General features: G+C 36.6%; 1 protein-coding gene across 1 annotated transcript in view; it reads right to left on the reverse strand.

Annotated features, from left to right (window-relative positions):
- Nucleotides 1-20530, reverse strand: part of CFAP43 (cilia and flagella associated protein 43) — a 49257-nt gene that overhangs the window by 11091 nt on the left and 17636 nt on the right. The window contains exons 10-28 of the mRNA XM_054206746.1: nucleotides 20110-20226; nucleotides 18923-19003; nucleotides 17956-18104; nucleotides 16834-16937; nucleotides 15647-15787; nucleotides 13395-13564; nucleotides 12456-12608; nucleotides 11883-12013; nucleotides 11007-11172; nucleotides 10330-10443; nucleotides 8638-8715; nucleotides 7213-7338; nucleotides 6680-6784; nucleotides 5791-5907; nucleotides 4770-4979; nucleotides 3046-3252; nucleotides 2153-2242; nucleotides 1329-1406; nucleotides 385-510 (exon numbers count right to left, since the gene is read on the reverse strand). Of these exons, the coding sequence (XP_054062721.1) occupies nucleotides 385-510; nucleotides 1329-1406; nucleotides 2153-2242; nucleotides 3046-3252; nucleotides 4770-4979; nucleotides 5791-5907; nucleotides 6680-6784; nucleotides 7213-7338; nucleotides 8638-8715; nucleotides 10330-10443; nucleotides 11007-11172; nucleotides 11883-12013; nucleotides 12456-12608; nucleotides 13395-13564; nucleotides 15647-15787; nucleotides 16834-16937; nucleotides 17956-18104; nucleotides 18923-19003; nucleotides 20110-20226 (2463 nt within the window). The remainder of the gene's footprint in view (nucleotides 1-384; nucleotides 511-1328; nucleotides 1407-2152; nucleotides 2243-3045; nucleotides 3253-4769; nucleotides 4980-5790; nucleotides 5908-6679; nucleotides 6785-7212; nucleotides 7339-8637; nucleotides 8716-10329; nucleotides 10444-11006; nucleotides 11173-11882; nucleotides 12014-12455; nucleotides 12609-13394; nucleotides 13565-15646; nucleotides 15788-16833; nucleotides 16938-17955; nucleotides 18105-18922; nucleotides 19004-20109; nucleotides 20227-20530) is intronic.

Consider the following 20530-nt stretch of genomic DNA (forward strand, 5'->3'; position numbering starts at 1 on the left):
TTGTTTGGAAGGAGAGTGCTGCCAGGCTACCAAGTGATGTACCACTTTGAAGGATAAAAATAATGGTATTATTGTGTATGGCATCAGCAACTCTGGGAATGAAACCTGAAAAAAAAACATTTTAGGAATACATTTATGAAGAAAAGCTAGCTTTTGCCAGATATTGCAAGTTTTGGCATGTATGAATTGGTATAAGCAGAAATTGCCTTACTTTATTGTCTATGCTAGGACTTAATTACTATGCCACATGATCTTTGTTCTTCCTTTGTTATTCATTTATTCTATTTATTAGTATTCATTTTCAGAAGTACCTCCCGAGAAAGATCAGAAGCTTTGGTCATAAGCACCGTGAACAAAACCACTCCTTTTCTCATTTTAATTTACCCTTCTATAATTTTCTTTTTCTTCTTTCAGCTCCTTGACTTTTTTCTCATGTTCTCTAAATATTTTCTTCTCTTCATCATTCCAAACATGCTCAGGCTTGGATATAAAAGAAGGTGGAGGAATATCCTGGAAGTATTAAAGACAAATATGCTTCAAAAGCATTAATTCTCCATCAGCACACTACAAACCATAGCTCGCATCAAATTTCATGAAAGGTATTTCTTAGTGGTAAGTAAGGTATAAGCCGTAAAATTAAGTAACACATACCTATTCTGTTTTTTTGGTCCGTTTCTTGCACAAGTATTTTTGATGTATATATATTGTGCTATTCTCTCTCGCTTACAGGAATTCACTACCGGATGTTGTAAAATACAAGTGTTTTGTAGGCAAACATACTACTGTCTGTACATGATATATAACATTTTCTGTTTCAGAATCCCAAATCTAACTCCATGCTAATGTATAATTCTAAGTGGAGTCCTAATTTTCTAAAACAGATCAATTCCAGGGTGAGCGCTTGGGTCTGCCCTATCCTTTTTCCGTGACACTTCTTCACATTCGTTCCGTCCTCTACTACTGTACTATCGATCTTTGCTGAGTTAAATGGAACACAATATTTTCCTGTAAGATCACAGACTTGGGTAATAGACCCTTACCCCAGCAATAGAGTTGTTATAATGATAATACTAGATTACGTTCCTACAGTATTCCACTCTGATAGGGACAGGTGTTGATGGGTAAATCATATGCAGGCACTAGAATCTTGTGGTCTCTTTTGAGTCCACTGTAGGGTCTCTTATGGAGTCCATCTAGGCATAACGCAATTCTACAATTCTCCAACCATTTTCTATCACTTAGGTTGGAAATATTTGCTAGTTGATTTTCACATTTCCTTAAAAACTCACAAGATGATACCTAAACGATTTGGCAGAAACACAGCTCACCATTTTCAAGATGTCTTCCTTTTTGACTTCTAGCACTCCACCCATCATGTCATTAAGAGCACGCAGTCTTTCATTGTCCTGGGAACGACCACAAAAGATATTTTAGAGTACAAAAGGAAGTGTGTAAATTGGAAGTTTTGGGAATGATAACAGGGTAGTTCATCTCTAGATCACCCATACGATTATACTGTGTGTCACTAGTAGATTAATGCTCTTTGGTGATGTGTGTGCAATATGCTAAAAGTCTCAAGTGTTTTTTTCTGGTGGGCAGATGCTCATATACCAAATAACTTACTAAAACTGCCATTGTGGCCATTCTGGAAAGAATACATAGGCATATGCTACACCTGTCCAGTTGGCAGTCTAGAATGAAGGAATCTGTAGTGACGCTGTCTTATTGTGCATCTCTCTTGGGGCCAGAACCATCTTAGGCTTTTCAGAGATGCATTTTAAAGCCAGAGGAAAGAATTATGATCTTGTAGTCTGATCCCTGAAGAAAAGAGGCCACTTAGTCAACAAACACATACCAAGCACAAAGCTTTTGATTGAGCAGTAACATGCATTTAGAAATGTATGTAGTCCTCAGTCCCCTAATATGGTTTTTTTAATTGCCACTAAGCACATTTTTAAAAATCATGAGACTAACAATAAATCTTTTCTGATTGTAAACGATAATAAGAGGGGAAAGGTACACATCATCATTAACTATTATTTTAAATTTATTCTCCCATACTACACTACTGTAATATTCCAGTGCAACATTAACTAAATAAGCCTAACCAGAGGCAAAGGCCTATTCAGTAAAAAGATACTACTTTAAGTACCATAGCAGCAAGGCGCCTTTCCATTTCAAGCTTAGCCAGCATTTCTGCTTTCTCTCTCTCTTGTTGAGTCAAGTATTTTTCAACTGTAATCTGAAGAAAGAAAATGAGGTTCATATCAGGGTTCTTTTCTCCAAACACGATCACACATGGACTATTTGGAAAGATGGTACAATACTAATTCTTAATGCTTTTTGTATCTCTGCTCTATCATAACATTCCTCAAATTGTTCTTTTGAACAGCTCCAACAGCTATGTTTTAAAAAGGTGAAATACAAACTACCGTAATTTTTTTTCAATTAGTTGTGTTTTGTGCATACCTTTTCTGACAATGGAATAACACAGACTGGTTGGAGAGAAGAGGGAAGTGGTAAAAGACTGATCAAAAAAACCAGATGAGATCAGTGGAACATATTGTATAAGAAAAAAAGGTGTTTCTTTGTAAGTTTTCAACTGAATTTATAAGTGCAGTAGCAAGCATACTTTAGTACCTAGATGCTTAGTTTGAAACTAGTTAGTGTCAAAATGGTGCTCAGAGAAAACAGAGAAGCCCTAATCTATGGAAGTAATCCCTGCAAGCCTGGTTTGAATTTTATAGTCAGGAACAGGGGGAATTTCTACCTAATTTATGGGCAATTAAAAACTTATAACAGCAATAAATAAAGATTGTATACATATTATTTATTTCAAATTGACTTTCTCACAAGAGCTTTCTCCACAAGACCTTTTTCCCCCAAAAAGGGAAGGGAAGGGAAGCTAAAGAGTAAAAAAGATGATTTTAAGTACACAGACACATCTGGTTCAAGGCTTTTCAGTACTAACAAATGTCTAGACATGAGAAGAACTAGAGAGCTGTATTTGAGGGGGTGAAAGAGAAAGATTTATTTTTCAGATACCTCTGAATCCTGAACAGTGAGCGCTCGCTCCGGTATCTCATCATTGGTAAGAGCTGGCTCCCACACTTCCACTTGGAGGTCAAGTTGTGCCAAGATTTCTCGGATCCTCAGGTTTCTTTCTTTCACTCTAGCTATCTCCTGCTCCTTTTGTCGTGCAACTATGTCAAATTCCTTATTAAAAGCAATCTTCACTTTGTAAATAATGTCCTGAAAAATACCAAAAAATGAAAGAGCAATACTTCACAGATCACATCCATCCATGATTACATACCAGTCCTGAAGCCATCAGAATCATAAATGTGTGTATTTGTATGTGTGACAGGGATATAAACTGTTAAAGTCCTTTTGTGAAAATCATAAGGGCAGAGTTCAAGCTTTGTTAAAAGATTCTGAAAGAAACGTGCTGTGGCCAAAACCAGATAAAAAACTAGGCTGCCTTCTATTTGCTGTTTTTTCCACTCTTTAGCTGAAAGAAGGGGCTTCAAAGAAAAAAAACGCATGACTTGTAAATCTAGAGGTTGTAAATCTGAGGTGCAGGGAGGCAGAGTTAAGGACATACTTCCCTGATTTTTAAGTGATGCAACCTGCAGTTTTGATATGCTTTCATGTGATTTTCTGTCTGACATATGTAAGTAAGATGTGCCCGTTAAATAAACAAACATTGAAACTAGTTTTTTTCAAACAACTGACACCTTAGCATGATTTTTAAAAGTCTATATAAATGCTTCCTTTAGCCCAAATAATTGATCTCAGCAAAGAAAAGTAGAATATTAAGGGAGAAAACCATGTGTCTCTCCTACTGTGTCAATTTACTAAAATGAAACATGAAAAGAATTTCAGTTCTATCATTAAACTTCACATTTTGAGATGCTTAGCTGTTTGCAATTTGTATTACAATAAATATCTATGTCCATGATTATTTCATTGATTTCTACTGTAACAGGAAGTTAGGACGTAATAAGGCAGGTTGGCAGATAAGGTGCAATGTTGCTGGGAGGAAAAAGGCTGTGCTCAATGTCTAGGCTTCTAGCTCTCAGCAAGCTTGCTGCGTTGGCCAAGAACACCGAAGATATATCTACACTTAGATACATAATGTGCATCTTTAAAGCCAGACAGTAGAAAGATCTTGTTACATCCAAGCTTACATTTAAAAGTGCTCCTTGTGTTTCTTCCTCATCTACTTTAAACATTAGTGTATCTACTAGATCTTATGTATTACAATGAATAACCATTGAGTCCTGCTACCATTTACAGCTTAAAGAGCTCTGACGAGGCAATGCTTTATAGTAGTTTAACCACTTCTGCCCTTGTAGAGTATCTTCCTAAGAGGCCTACTCTGTTGCATGTTCACTACTTAATGTTTATTAAGTCAGTTTTGACCAGGGTAACAGAAGTAAGAGTCTGATAGTAATGAATAATAAATAACAGAAACATCAAAGACTACAAATGAAGGGACAGAAAGACTAAAGAGAAAGGAAACAGGGATAGGAACCAGCTGATCTTTCAATCAGCAGCAAATAATATGGAAAGAGGTCATGTTTTCACAGGGCACGCTGAGATGTGCAAGCTAGTTTTGAAGGTACAAACTCTTAAACTAAAGCACCAGTGCAACTCTCCATTGTATAATGTCAGTATGCCCAAAACCTAACAGTGGCTTTGACTGCTGTGAGAACCAAGAGATATGACAGTGTCACTGCACTAGTACAAATTTAAGAAGCCATCACCTTCAATAATACTATTTGATTGACTTTCTGCTCCCTGGTGTGCAAGTCCCATTGGTGGTCTAGGATAGATGTGTCTCCACCATACTGAGAGCTCAGACTTCCAACCAGGCAGTAGGATGCACTACCATCAGCCATTGCTTCTTCTGCCTTCTCTCCTTCTTCCTTAGATAATATAGTCTCTGACTCAATCTCAACATTATTCTTCTGAACCTGCATATCACAAACATGATAACTATGTTAATTTTGTAGACGATCCAGAGGCACATGTATGAAAAAATTCTAGAGGTTATATTCTGCAATGAAGCTCAACGATCAAAATGATACAAGTTGAAACGATCATATCTGGATTATTTGGTCCATTTTTAGGTTCCCCAGTACAAGAAAGACATTGCCATCCTGGAGCAAGTCTAGTGATAGGCCACTAATACAAGTAAGAGTTTGAAGCATCTAACATGTGAGGACAAGACGATAGAGCTGGAATCATTCAGTGTCAAGAGGGAGAAGGCCTGGGGGGATCTCAGCAAGGCATATAAAAAACCTGATTGTGGGGAGTAAGGACAACAGAGCCAGACTCTTCTCAGTGGTACTCAGTGACAGATTGAGAGGAAATGGGTATACATCAAAATACATCCAACTTAAACATAATAAAACACTTTTCCTGTGAGGGTTGTCAAACATGGGAAGAGGTAGCCCATAGGGGGTTATGGAATTTTCCATTCTTGGAAATATTCCAAACCTGACTGGACACGGCTCTGAGTAAATTGCTCTAGAAGGGGTGGACTAGATGATTTCCAATGAGCTCTTCTAACCTCAGCTGTTCAGTGATTCTTTAATATTAATACATTTGTTCTGATTAAAACCACAACATTTCATCTTTATTTATCTCTTTAAATATTTTTAGACAATTTCTACATCAAGAAAATGGACCTCAGAAAGGTATCTATGTAAAGATGGGTTAAGGTGCCGACTCAGAACATTCTGCTCTGAAATGCCTTTATGCAGTACTTCAAAGAGACTGTACCTTAAGATCAGCTGTTGCAATCTTCTTTAACTGGAGAACTTTCTCCAAAGTTTCCAGCTCTTCTTTACTACGTTTCTTCAGTGAATAATTCTTCACTTCATGAGCCATATGAAAGCACTGTTCAAATTTAAAAAAAAACAACAAAAAACCCAACAAAATCCCAAAGTAAAAAGTTCTTCATAATGCATCTATTAATTCTTTTGTTCAACATCTGAATACTAAAGAGTTATAAATACTTCTTAAAATCAGCAATAAAATTGAGGATCAATTAATATAGACAATATAGTAAAAATACAGGGGTAAGACAAAAAACACTTGCCTTTTTGGTAGTGAAAAAGGTTGGTTTAAAATTTGCCTTTGTCTTTCCTTTTTTTAATTTTTTTTTTTTTAATTTAAATAATCTATGGATATGACCTCTTTATCCATGGAATTCAACCAGAACTAGATTTTTTGTAAAATTACTTTGTCTTTCACCACCCTTGAGATAATCCAGTATCACCAGTTTGACTAATCTCCCTCTGTTTCAAATAGGTAAAATCAGGGTTAAATTTTGCCTTTATGTTCTGTGTAGCAGAAGTCATACTGACTGCACACAAAAAAAATATTTACCTCTCTTTTTAGCACCGCTGCGTAAAGATATTCTCTGAAACCAAGGAATCAAAGAGTTGCTGATTTGCTTATGAGCACTCTCATCCACGTTAGAAGGTAAAATCAGCCAGGCTCAGACAAAATGAAGAGAATGAAAAATTTGCAGGAGTATGGGGAAGAAATAAGTTTTTTCCCGTACCATAAGCAAACCAGAAATGTGTTATACTGCTATTTATTTTGTCTCTGTACCTTAAGGAATCAATAAACTACTGCAGAAAATGAGTTAGAAAGCAGAGGTTACCTTAACTGCACGTCCTTTTACACACATGGCATCCCAGCACTCATGTTTGATGACATCCTGCAAATAGCGGTTGGCTAAATTCTCCATCTCAATCTCCTTCCTCACCTTTCAAGATACAGAAAATAAAATAAAAAGATGTGGTGAAAAATAACAAGATGTGGGCAATTCGTATTGAATTATTGAACTAAACCTAACAGATGAAACTAATTACCAATCATCCTAGACTACTGCAGCTATCTTCCCCAAAAACTACATTGCATACTAATGAAAGGCACCATTTTACATGTGAAGAAAAGCATTATAGAACTTAAGCAACATGCCCAAGGCCACAGTATCAGATTAATAGTTTCTGGCACAGATCATATTCCAATTGGCAATGTCTGCATCAGCAGTTTCATCTGCTTCAAAAACTGACTTAAAATACTTTTAAGTTTTCCTGCTTCTCAGCAGTGAACAGCAACTTTGAGATCATACTCTGTTATTCAATCATTCTTTCACCTTTTCACTGCTAGTCTCCCCTCATTCTATCATACCCTGGCCACTTCTTGTTCAGCCTCTGCTTGCGCTCTTTCCTGCTCTTCTGCATCCAGATTGAACTCCTGCTGCTCCAGTTTCTCAATGTCTGGCACCTGTTCATTTTCATGCATCATCTTCTGAATCTGTTTTTTTAAAAAATAAGGAATAAAAAGTAATTTGAATATGAATAGAGGAAATGATATTTTTAACACTATAGAACTTGATACTGGAGAAAATAATTTCAATTGCCTCCACTTTTAACCGCTTCATGGTAACTGGTAAAATGTGCTGCCTGTAGCTAGTGACAAAAAGTACTATGTGAATATATTTCATCTTTCACTTAAAGTTGATTTGGATGTTATATGTTAACTTGTGTATACTTTCTAAGAACCTGTTCTTAGAAATTCTTTATTCTCTGGTTCTGAGAACATTATTAAGTTGCTTTCACTTTATTAAGTTATCTATCTCATACAGTTCAACAAAGAGAAGAGAAAAATCCTGTACCTGGGTAGGAAAAGCCCCATACACCAGGACATGTTGGGTGGTGAGCAACTGGAAAACAACTCTGCAGGACAGTAGCTGGGGGTCCTGGTGGACACCAAGTTGAACACGAGCCAGCAACGTGCCCTTGTCACAAAAAAGGCTAACAGTATCCTGGGCTGTACGGAGTGTTGCTAACAGGTTGAGGGAGGTGAGAGACATGGGTATACTACAGAGAGTCCAATGAAGATGACTATGGGATTGGAGCATCTCTCACATGAGGAAAGGCTGAGAAAACTGGGACTGTTCAGCCTAAAAAAGAAATGGCTTGCGGGGAATCTCATCAATGTCTATAAATACCTGAAGGGAGGGTGCTGAGAGGGCAGAACCAGACTCTTTTCAGTGGTGCCCAGTGACAGGACAAGAAGCAATGGGCACAAACTGAAACACAAGAGGTGCCACTCAAACATCAGGAAACACTTTTTTACTGTGAGGGTCACTGAGTACTGGAAAAGGTTGCCCAGAAAGGTCATGGAGTCTCCATCCTTGGAGATAATCAAAATCTGTCTGGACACAGTCCTAGGCAGACTACTCTAGGTAACCTTCTGTCTTACCCTCTTGCAGACAGCAGTTTTTATGGACGGGAACAGAAGGAAGAGGAGATGACAGTACTTTCTATAATGGAAGGCTGTTAGACAGGCAGAAACTAGCCTGCTGAGGTGATAGATTGCTCAAGGTATAAGGGTATACAACATATTTATTTGGAGCAAAGAAAACTGAGAACAGACAGTAGTCCCTGGCAGGTTCAGCGTAAAGTCCCTGAAGAAGCACATCTCTCTATTACCTGTCTACTCAGAGTTTATGACAAAAATGTAACTGAGCGCTAGAGCTGATAGCCATAAAGGAAGTGTACTTGTAAATAAAACCGGTAAGCTGAGACATTACCCTTGTAAGAAACTCACAGTTTTGCGCAGCTTTTTAATTCCCATTTGCAGCTCTTTCTTCTGGTTAGCAAACCTCTGAGTCTCTTCTCTAATGACCTGACACACAACAAATATATTGTTGAAAGACAAAAATAGACAAGAAGAGAAAAAAAGACTGAAATAATCTAATGGAACATTACCTGTACAGAAAACAAAACTCCAAAGGCATTAATAACTGAAACAGACATAATCCTAATTCAATAGGATGATTCTTAGAATTGGCTCAAGAGAAAAAAGATCGTACAACCAGGTCACGTTGTAAACTGGTTGTACAGCAATAAAGCTTAAAAGAAAGAAAAAATTAAAGAAGGAAGTAATTACAAGTGCAATAATTACAGACACATTGAACTGCGTAAAGCCTACTGCCAGAATTTGTCAAGTGTTTTATATTCCTTATATTTTTCATTATCACTAAGCATTTCCAGTGGGATATTTAAAGACACAAGTAAACTAATATCTCTTATGTACTCTGGAAGCTGTGAAAATTTCTTTGCCCCTACAGCCTTGACAATTCATCTTCTGGGGAAAATTTTGCAATTAGTCTGCACCTCTGGAATTTGCTTTCTAAAATAAATTTACAACTTTAAGTAGGCTGATGGCTATTGATTGAACAGAAGGGGTGTATCATTCTGACTCCATCTTCTAAAAGTTAGATGCAAGTCTCTTAGGACATTAACAAGCAGCTTAAAACAACATAGGACCACATTGCTGCCCTTCAACCTTTGCTTCTCATCACCTGTCCCTAGCTGATACTAGTAGTCATGCAGTGCTTGTGTGTATGCACAGTCACATGGATTTGCCAAAAAATTCCAGTATGCACCAAAGCATAAGTGCCAGCATCGAAGCAGAAACAGGAATACATGTCTGGAAGAGAGATGGAGAAGATGCCACTTTCAGTGGCAATATTTCTTAGATTGACTTCAGCCATTTGTGAAACTGCATCATGATTTGGAAAGTCATTCCTGACATCACCCAGAAAGATATTTTGCTTTGTCCTATCATTGAACCTCAAAAGCTGAACAAAATATGCAGCTGTGGCTCATATCAGAAAGAACCTCCTAGCATCCATAAATTCATATTTGTGGGAAAAATATAATCTATACTAACATTAACATAGCACTTTCCAGGCTCACAAAGTGCTAAATCCCCTCTCTGTGGACAGTTAGATCTTTGATGCACTTCTACTTATAAAAAACTTTGGTTACATAACATACCTTAATGTTAACCTGAAATAAACCTCAGGGGCTTTGCAATTAATGTCATATTGTTGAGTATCGATTTATCAGTGCTGCCCTTGGGAAGAAGACAGTGAGCACCAACTTTGTTTCTCGTAATAGTCCTCTGTGCAACTTTTTGACTTTTAGAAGAAAAAAGTCTTTATAAGTTTCTAAAGGAAGACAATTTCTCTGGCAATCTCTTTATAGTTTACTCCTTGCGTAGAAGCGGTCTTTCGGTATTTAGAGGTCCTATTGTGCTAGGTACGTTCTCTGAGGTGTTTATAGCCTTGACCTAGGATTTCTAAAAGTCTAGACTGCAATGCCTTAAAGAGAGGTCCAAATGTCAGAAAAGCTTTAGAAACTAGATTCCTTTACAGCATATAATTTGGCACCACAAATCACTACTGACTCTTGAAAACTCTGGCTTTGATCAGTACTCATTCTATGAAAGTACCTTCTGTATCTTCTGACCCATCCATGTCATGTCATTGCTACTGGCTGAATAAGAACTGGTGATGTTTCCACCTTCTTCTGTCACCTCTACATTGGAAGATTTAAGTGGTGCCTCCTGAAATTAAGGATATAAACATCCATCTCAGGTACATAGAGAGAATGAAAGAGACAGAACAGAAATAAAAAATGGACTTGCATCAGAAGCAACACCACCACCACCAAATTCCAGAGCATTACAACATTTTTATTCCCTAACTAGTCCCCAGATTTGATCCTGCAAACCCTTGCTATTATGCAAAGCCTTTTGACTCAAATGGGCTGACTGTACTAATCTCTGTAAAAACTGCTTTGCTTGATTTCAACAGAAAAATATATGACTGGTAATATGGAATGTATAGCAGTAACATCACACTGTCAATGACACAACTTCACATGAGGAGAAACTGACTTTCACAGTTTCCTCTGGCTGAAGAAACCAAGTGAAAGTGAAGATGTGAATGTCATCTTCCCATAACTATGCCATTTCCTTGATAATACTATTCCACAAATTAATAATTAAGCATATTCAGCCTATCCTCAGGTGCATTCTTCTACTTTTACAAAAGCATCATAGTTTTTATCATGTGTAATATTAGGATAGCGATCAAACTTTTTTCCCAATAAAAATTAAGAAAACACCTTATATTTCTCTTCTGGAATTGATTCCGATGTGGATTCTGGGTCAAACTGACATTCTGCCATAGATTTTAAAACAACATTTTCATTCAAAGTAGACTTGTTCAGTACAGCAAGAAGAGATTGCCAGTGAAAAGCAGCTTCCTTAACTTCAATTTTATTTATTTTCCTAGTAAACAGAAAGGAAAGTGAGGTTTGGGGGCTTTTTTGTATTATGGAAAACAATGAAGTATTAAATATTCTTTATAACACAATTATTAAGTTGTCTAAAAATGCCTATTCAATATTTTTACATATGATTCAATATTGTTTGCGTTCTAGAATTGCATAATTAAGTGAAGTTTCGAGAGACTTAGAAATTTTGAAAGATGGACTACCCAGAGTAGAAATATTGCTCTGGCGGAGTCATCTCCAATCTATGCATCTACCTGAACATTTCTTAAACCACAGAAAAGCTGTAGTTTCCAGTGTCTTTTACTCCTAATGTCTGCTAAGAGCACTCTATAGCCACAGTTGAATTCGCATTAAAGCTGTGATGTCTCCTAATCGCTGAGTTAAAATAGTATCTCATGAGATTACACCCCTTACACCCCCAGAGAGCCCCTTCCAGATCATTTATTTGAGAGTGATAAGCAGCCCACTATGGGTATACTTATCAGAAGATACTCCTATATCTTGTATTGCAACTGTACTCAAAGTACAAGACTTTTCATGAGTAAGGGAGACCACCTCTAAAGATGAATGATTTTATTTCTATCCAATTCTTCTTACTTTGAGACTGATAAAAAGGAAGTCTAGAATCACAAGTAGGTGCAACAATTAGTCTGTCAGGATACAAGAATTTACACCATCAATATTGGTCTGCCACTTTATACGTACTTCCATTTCAGACACACCAGGGCACCATCATTTTCACCATTAACAAGGATGAATTTGCCATCCAGCGAAAATACCATGGATCTGATTCCCCCTCCTTGATATGAGTGACAATGCTTTTGAGCAAGTATATCCTAGAAAAGTCATAGAAGCAGTATCAGCAAATAGGTTTTCCTAATGGAATATGCCTGTAAATTATGATTCTTTATTTTTAGATAAAAATCAATAAAAAAATCTCAATACAAAGTACATAAAAGACTAGGATTTATGAGTCTAAATTTTTTGACTACAGATGGGCAAGTTTGTAGAATATTGATTTTGCAGGAGATGAAGAAGAATAGTAAAATTATCTACCCTAAGATTTACTGGAGAAGAAAGTAAGTAGTTTGTATGATCATATACACATTCATTATAAAAACAATTCTACTGCATAATGCCATGTCAGTTCATGTTCAACATAAATTTTTCTGGAATACCTTATATGCAAGTGAAGAAAAGCTTACAGTGAAAGAAAGTAGCTTTCACACCTCTTTCTCATGTAAACCAAACAGAGCCTGGGCTTCCATGCCCACCTACCATAGTAAGAGAATGATAGATGAACAAAACACCATCCTTTGCTGCTGATGCCAGCCACCGGCTGTTGGGTGATAAACAGAGGAAACCTGATCCAAACTGATTGCTAGGAGTCCTCTTTTCTGATAGGAATACTGACGGATCTTCCAACATATTCTGCCAAACAAGCAAAATGCTATCAGCCGTTCAGATGATGGAAACATCTACGCCATTTTGAGAAGACTAATGAGAGCTTTGTGGATTATTGCATGTGTTGCAATTTAAAATGTTGTTGGATTACTGAGCTCAGGAAGCAGTACTATTGCTATGCTGCTGATCTTCTCATCTCTTCAAAAGGGTCTGTAATTCAGTATGTTTGGGCCTATACATATACTTTTCACTATGTTTCTTGGCTCAGAAAGTATGTGACTTGTCAAGAAGGAATGCTCACTTTTGCAATTCAACTTCTTGCTTGACCTGACTCTTAAACTGAGTGAGACCTATGAGCTGCAGAGAGCTCCAGCTCATCAGCAGACAATGACAGTGACTTCCTGAAGCCCACACAACTTCATTACGAGGCAGAGCTGGGCTGGGTTTGCAGTTGCATCTTAGAGTCATGGGCTCACATTGGCTCAGTTCCTTCCATAGCTGGATATTCAGGTTACTCAGCAGACTGCACAAAAGCAGAGCTCCATTACAGAAGCTACATGTGAAATTCCTGTAAGCTGTAGGAGTTTTAAGAACCAATATTTGGCTTTCTCTGTAATAGAACAAGGAGATTGCTTTTGCCAGGTTTCTGAGTAGGTGGTAGGATACTGAAAGTTGATGTTTATAGATAAAGTAGGTATTTTTAGCGCAGAGAGCACTTCATCAAGATAATATCCTGCTATATTAATTTCATCTACAGCCTTTCTTTGCTGGCATTTAACCACCACTCAAAATAAAGCAGCTTCAGAGAATTACCTCTTCAGAGAGATGGTATTTACAGATGAAAGGTGCACAGTTACAGTAGCCATATACAATGTTATCCTTCAATCTTACTGCTGAGCTCAAAGGGTAATCCAGATCATATTGCTCCTTTTTAATGGCATTAGCATTAAGCATTCCTTGTTCATTAACATACTTCTCGTTATCTAAACGATTGAAAAAAGAAACGAAGAGGAAGAGGCATCACTACCACTAATGCAGGTGCTTCACCTGCCAAGTAATTATGAAACCCAATCTCAGCAAGGAATAAGTTTTTAAGGAGACTGGAAATTAAGATACCTAGGTTTTACAATAACTCTGTGGGTTGTGCTGATGTAGCACACTGCAGTGAAGCAGACAGATAGCTCTACTAGCTCTAAAGTATTAGAAACAGTTTAACCACTGTGATGTGACAATTTTTGTATGCTAATTTACGCTGCTTCTTGGGTATTATGTAAGCAGTGCTAATTAGTTTGCATAGAGGTTCATGTCATCACTGCCTTCATCTAGAACTTGTTTAGGCATCTCTGACATAAAGTACACACAGCAGTGGTATTGGTTAAAACACTTAAGTTCAGATCTTCAAAAGGGCATTTTATTCTTTTTAGTTCCTTAATTTGAGCTTTAAAGAGACACATGAAATTAAGACTGATGTAATAACTGTAGATCTTCAGCAACTTTGAAAATTGAGCCCCATTTTATATGTCTAAAAGTAGGCACAAAAAGAAGCCTAACATTAGTGAATATTTAATGGAAATACTAACTTCATTGAAAACTACTTTTTAAAAAGTTTGTAAATTGTAAGGTCTTTTGAAAATTAAATTTAAATAACTAGAAAATCTAACACAAGGCTTACTTACAGTTTTACAGATGTTTTCTCCACAAAAGGTTTTGTTAGTAAATCAATTGCATATCAAGTGAGTAAAATGATATAAAAATAGAATTATATTAATAATGAACACCGGCTGCCTTTTGCTGTAATGTCATAGATAGAAGACAACACCAAAACCTCAAATTGTATTGATTTGGCAATTCTTAGGTGGAAGAGACATCAAACTGGAAGTGCGTGGTGCTACTGCCAACCAAGCCTGTCCTGCGCTGGCTGCATGGTGAGGACACCAAGTGCAATATTAGTCTGCACTGTGCCTTAGGCAAGTTAATGCATTTAAGCCCTTTCATGAGAACTGAATTAGTTTCCCAGCTGATTCCAGAAAGTGCCCCAAATCAAAGCATTCCTAGAATATCAGTTTTAGATATTCCTAGAATATCAGATACAATTAAAAGTTCTGTGATCACTCATGACACTGAGGTCCATTTTTTTTTTCCTTATAGAACTTGTAAAATGCTATAAGATTATAGCTGTGTCCTGAATGACACAAACGAATTTAGTTGTTTCACAGTTGAGGATGGCATATATAGAAGAACAGAATTTGAGAATTTAGCATGGGTTACCCAATTTAGTGGAAGACTAACAAGTTCCCTCATTTTACTCCCAGATTATGAATAGAGATTCTAACTGTGATGTCTCAATATGTACATTGCACGCTGCAGATACACAGGGACAGATTTCCAGGAGGTGAATAGAGGTACGCCATTCTTAAGTCTCCTTAATTCTCCCCTTTCACTCATAGTGCTGGTTTTTTCCATAGAATGTTTCACTGTAACATTCCTTATTGGGATACAAGTTAATATGTTTAAAATACAGTGGACTTTTTCCTTGGTGCTTTTATGTAGAAAAGCTATAAGAAAGACAGGGAATCATTATTTTTTGAGATATATCAACCTTTAACTTTTTCCTAATGAGCTATTATATACTTATAATCATTCTTTGAAGAGGCTGGTGGGATTAATTCCACTTTGAATGCTAGTCTGCATATGGGTGATGCCAAGCTTAAGGCCTCTTTCTGTCTGACTTTGGGCATTGCCCATACAGTACTAATAAAAATAACAATAACAACAACAACCAGTAGTAGCAGTAGTTAAGTGGTGGCTTTGTGATTCTGGAAGTGATTTACTTTTCTCCTTCCTTCCTTGGCTATCCCTCAAAATATTGGTCTTTCTGCTGAAATGATTCATCTGACTATGTCTACAGACTGCTGTATGAGAAATGGTGTCCCCAGAGACTGTAAAATGAGATGAAGTAAGAAATTAAGATTGTTAGTATTTTTTGTTAAGTATTTTTTGTTAAGGGATGGCAGTAATATGTTCTTGCCTTAGAAAAATATCACGACATATATTTCAGTTCTCACCTGTTGTGAGTGCTGAAGATAGACAAAAAATTTCCAGTCTTGCTCGCTGGACCTCTGCTATATTAAGAAGTGCCACCACTTCAACGAAGTCATTCTTCAAGTCAGAAGCTACAGAAAGATCCAGCACTTCATCTGCCAACACTGAAGCGGAGGGAACACCCATGTAAATTGTTACTGAATCACTGTAACCTTGTTTTTACTAAGATCTCATGTGAAACAAAATGAGATTCCTATTCAGAATACCTCTGAGCTCAACCACAGAGTTTTAAACTTGTATTAAAATGGCAGACAAGCCACAACCTGGTTTCAGAAAGTGCTGTGTGCACACAACTTCAGCTTCAGGCATCGGGTGCTGAGAATGCTAAGCACCAGAGTGTTATTATTACATTAAACATTCAGATCTGAGTTTACATCCATCTTGAATTGTAGCAATTTTGATGCTGTCTGCTGATAACCGCCGGATAAAGCACAGAAAAGCTCTCCCTTAAGAAGCCAGCCAGACAATGAGAACATGATCAGGCAAATTCTGAAAATTTTCTCAGGACATGTAATTCTATATTTGTCAAACCAATTAAAATGATAAAATAATGCCCTTTCTACTTAAAATTATGATGAAGTATATGCACAGATGCGATCTGTAAGTATAACGTTGTTGGAATTGAGAGACTGCATAAACAAATGTACAAATTTCAGAAGAATTTTTTTTCAAGTTAAAATTCCATTTTTTATTCTTCAGTATGAACCGGCAAAGCTGACAATTACAACAGTAGCCATGTTAAAGATGGGGCAAACATTTCTAACCAGAGTTTGCACCCAGCTATCATGACCTACAGTTTCTAATTCTAAGTTCTCATATGGCGAGGCACAAAAGTTTTAAGTTCTTTGACAGCACTATTACTTTTGCACTGCAGTTGTGATCAGTTGGACAACTAATCCATTCTCTTCCCTGTGATTTATACATGCCCTGGAAGAAAGGTCATATTACATTTGCTAACTAAAATTACAGAGGAAAAAACCCAAAAGATTGGCCAGGACAAATATGGTTGGGAAATAGGTGGGAAGAATACGATTAGTCCTCCTAAAAAATAAGTAAAATGAAGGAGAATGGCTTAATCTGATCAGCAAGTATACTTAAAATACAGCAAATGGTGAAAATACGAAGTAATTAATGGTGTTACATACATTACCTACATATCCAAGAACTTGGAATAATTTTGAAGGTCGGGCATCTAGAATAAAGATATATCCTTCTGTAGTTCTAGTGATGAGGAACTGGCCACTCTGATCATAACTAGATAAAATATAAATCCAAGTAGAAAACAGTTCAGTACAATCAATAAAAAGGGTCAAATAATTCCACTCCCATAACTCTGCTGACTTCATGGAGGGCATAAATGCAACTGAAAATTCAGCTTCTAGGTTTACAGGGTCAGGGCCTGATATAAAACCCAGTGCTATGAGTGCAATTTTTAATTGAGTGTTTGGTTGGAGGTAATGATACGCCATAGCAGCCTATGTTAACAAGTTTATTAAATCTTTCTTTGAAGTTCACTTTTTAAAAAATAAAACTACTATACAGACTTTGATATTATTTTGAATAGACATGTCTTTGTTTGCATTGATTTAACTTTTAATAAGTTGCTTTCTGTACCTATTTTTAATGTTTTATCTTAGGTAACTGTGAAAAGAGATCACATCTGAGTTTCCAAATAACAGTCAGATTCATAGTAAAGTTTAATAGTTCAAAATGCATTCTATTTTTTAAAAAGTAGAAGTAAAATACTCTCAGGTTTTTCAATAATTGAAAAAACCTGAAGCAACCAAAGAAAAAAAAAAGCCTTTTAGGTCATTAGAGCTAATTACAGGAGGACTGGTAAGTTCTGGCACTGTATGCAAATGAATAATTATCAATGGTAATAAAAATCTACCATATAAGAAGGGATGACCAAAAGGCTTAAACTTAATGTCACAGAATTTCAAATTTATATTCAGTAAGAAATAACCCTCTAAATTCAGATACATGGAATTGTGCATAATTACTGCGTATGGTGATCTGTCAGAAAGGATGTTATGCATCAGTATCTTTAGTGCTCGGTCAGACCTTAAAATACAGGTTTATTATATTTCATATCAATCCTGCTACTACTCCTCTTGCAAGCAATTCAGAATATGTTGGGAAAAAAAGTGAAGCTGTTAAAATGTTTTACATTGTTATTTTTAGAATAAAAACTTCAAATTTTTTCTTCAACTAGCAGCATTACTCAAGCAACAAATTGACAACATTCCTGCCCTTGTTACTACATACTTACTGCAAAGACAGCACTGGAAATTTGGAAAGAAAAATTCTGTGAACAACCCGTGGAGCTTCAACTTTGGTAACATCAAGGAAATAGATCTGACCCATTTTGGTCCCTACAGCAACACTGTTGGAGGAAGGACAGCAAGCCATGGCCGTTGCCTAGTTAAGAAGTAAAAGATACTTAACAGTTCCGTATCATTTGATATATTACGCTATATATTAGTATGCAATTTCTTTTACTATTTAAAAGTCCCTAGGATCTGGAGAAGAAACCCCAAGTGGTTTGTCTAAAAAGACCTTTTTTGTTGGTTTTAACAAAGAAAGGATTTTAGAGACATCATAGGGATTTTTACCTATGCTCTGTACCTACATGTTAAAAGCTAATTCTGCGCTCCCTATATCCACTATCCAGATTTTAAGTGAAAGAATTTCCACCAAAATAAAACAGTGAGTACACTGTTATGTGTAAGCTGTTATAGAAAGGGATTTTTTTTTCTTACTGTATCAGATTTCAGGGTTTGAATGCATCTTAAATCAGGACAAAGCATTAACAGTGTTAATTACTTTTAACAACTCAGTTCCCAAAACCTGTTTTTCAGATTAGTCAAGGCATTTAGTTTTTATACACTTGAAACTTTTCCTTTCAGTTCTGTCACTCATTTAAAACAAAAATTTATTAAAGTAATATCATAAAAATTTAGATTGTTATTTACAAATATCTGCTTACAGACACATCACCAGGACTTTAGTTTGAAATGTTTCTGTTGCTTTATGGCCAAGTTAAATACATGATAAGTTCAAGGAAACATTCTGAAAGATAATCTTTTTTAAAACTCTTTAATGGGTTGTTCAAAGACACTACTGATCTTTCCTCAGCACTGGTTGATCCAAACCTGTGGAATATTATGCTATGAATTGAAAAATATTAAAGGAAATTTTAAGTATCAGTTACTATATAAGCTCCTGTTTACTTGTACCTCAATATCAAGGTTTAGCTTGCTGAGGCAAGTTCCATCTTCCAGGAACCAAACTTGTACTTCACCTGAAATTGTTACAGACTGTTGAACAGAGAAAAACATAGTCAAAAGAGGGTGGAATAACCAAATAGTCTGGAAGTGACTACCGATCTTCTACAGAATATAAATTCAACTAATGTCTGAGCATAGTAAATCAAGGTTACTAGTTTTGCTTGGAATTATCTTGCTTTTCCTTTAAGTCCAGTTGCTGCAAGTTATACCTGTCTAAGGAAAACATTTAATAATTTTTGTGAATTGTTGCAACTACAGGAATGGACTTGAAGCAAAATGAGACAATTTAGGGCAAAACATGTAAGCTTGATCAATATTAGCAGTCCCACCATTCCGCCAGCAATAGAAAAATGTGCTTATAATTTTCATTGCATAATAAAGAGCTTAAGGAGAGGTCTTGTTTTCTCACATGAAAAATTATACATATCATAATGGTGCTTCAGTTCTTCCTATATCTGGGCAACTTAATAACTCCACAGTAAAGTATGGCTAGAGATCAATGAACCCTCACCTTACCTCGTTCAGAGTCAGGTAAAACTTATCATTCCCACGCTAACAACAAACAGATTCAGGAAACCCAATTGATTAAGACCTCCAGGTTTCTAGGCTGGCTACCTGAAGAATTCATGTCCTGGAGATGAATTAGACTTGCTGGATAAAATGTATGTCTTGCGGGAGTCAAAGACATAGGAGGAAAGCAAGAACGGACAGATCCATGAGTCAGGCCTTTGTCCCTAGACCCAGGACAGAGACATCTCTCAGGCTGTTCCAATTTGTGCTGATGGCTGAAAAGATCAGTACGAATTTCTTGTTCCAACACCTATTCTCTGAATTGAATCCACCTTTTGTGCAGCTATGTTCTTGAACAATAGTGAGTCACACAAATCAACAGCAGAACCAATATGACATTTTAGCAGTTTGTGAATTACCCATTCTGCATTCTAGGGCAAGTTCTGACCCTTTTATAGGCCTTACCTGAATTATTGCCATTTACTTCCTTTAATGAGATGTTACACAACTGTAACAAACACCAGAACAGTCCCAATCTCTACAAGGCTTTGATTTTGTATCTTAGCAACACATTGATTACCTGAAAAGAGCCACGATTACGTATGCGAAAGAACACCATTTCTTACCACACAGTACTTGTCCCCTGGAGTGAGAAAATCAGCTGCCAGAAAACAACTGCTGCATGCATCCAAGAGTTTGACGGCTTCTCCACTGTGAGCAGGTTTGTAAGTATAGACTGTCCCCTGACAAATAAAGAGAAATAATCCATCACTGGGCTATGAAACTTTTCATCAAATGCTTTCAAAGACTTCAAAAACACCCATCTTTCTAAGCTTCGCTCTTTAAAGTTTTATATTTGACTTGAAACGGAGGTAAAAAGTGCCCAGTAGAATTCAGCTGAATTTACTGGATTATATTAATTTACACTACCTGAAGATCAGGTTAGAATGATCTGGCTAGTCCCATTTTCAAGAAGTTTTGTTTCTCAAAATTGCTTTAATAAAATAATTTAAACCCACCCTATTTCATGTTGTTCCAGGAATCAAT

Source organism: Rissa tridactyla, chromosome 6 (assembly GCF_028500815.1).
Source record: "Rissa tridactyla isolate bRisTri1 chromosome 6, bRisTri1.patW.cur.20221130, whole genome shotgun sequence".
Lineage (NCBI taxonomy): Eukaryota > Metazoa > Chordata > Aves > Charadriiformes > Laridae > Rissa > Rissa tridactyla.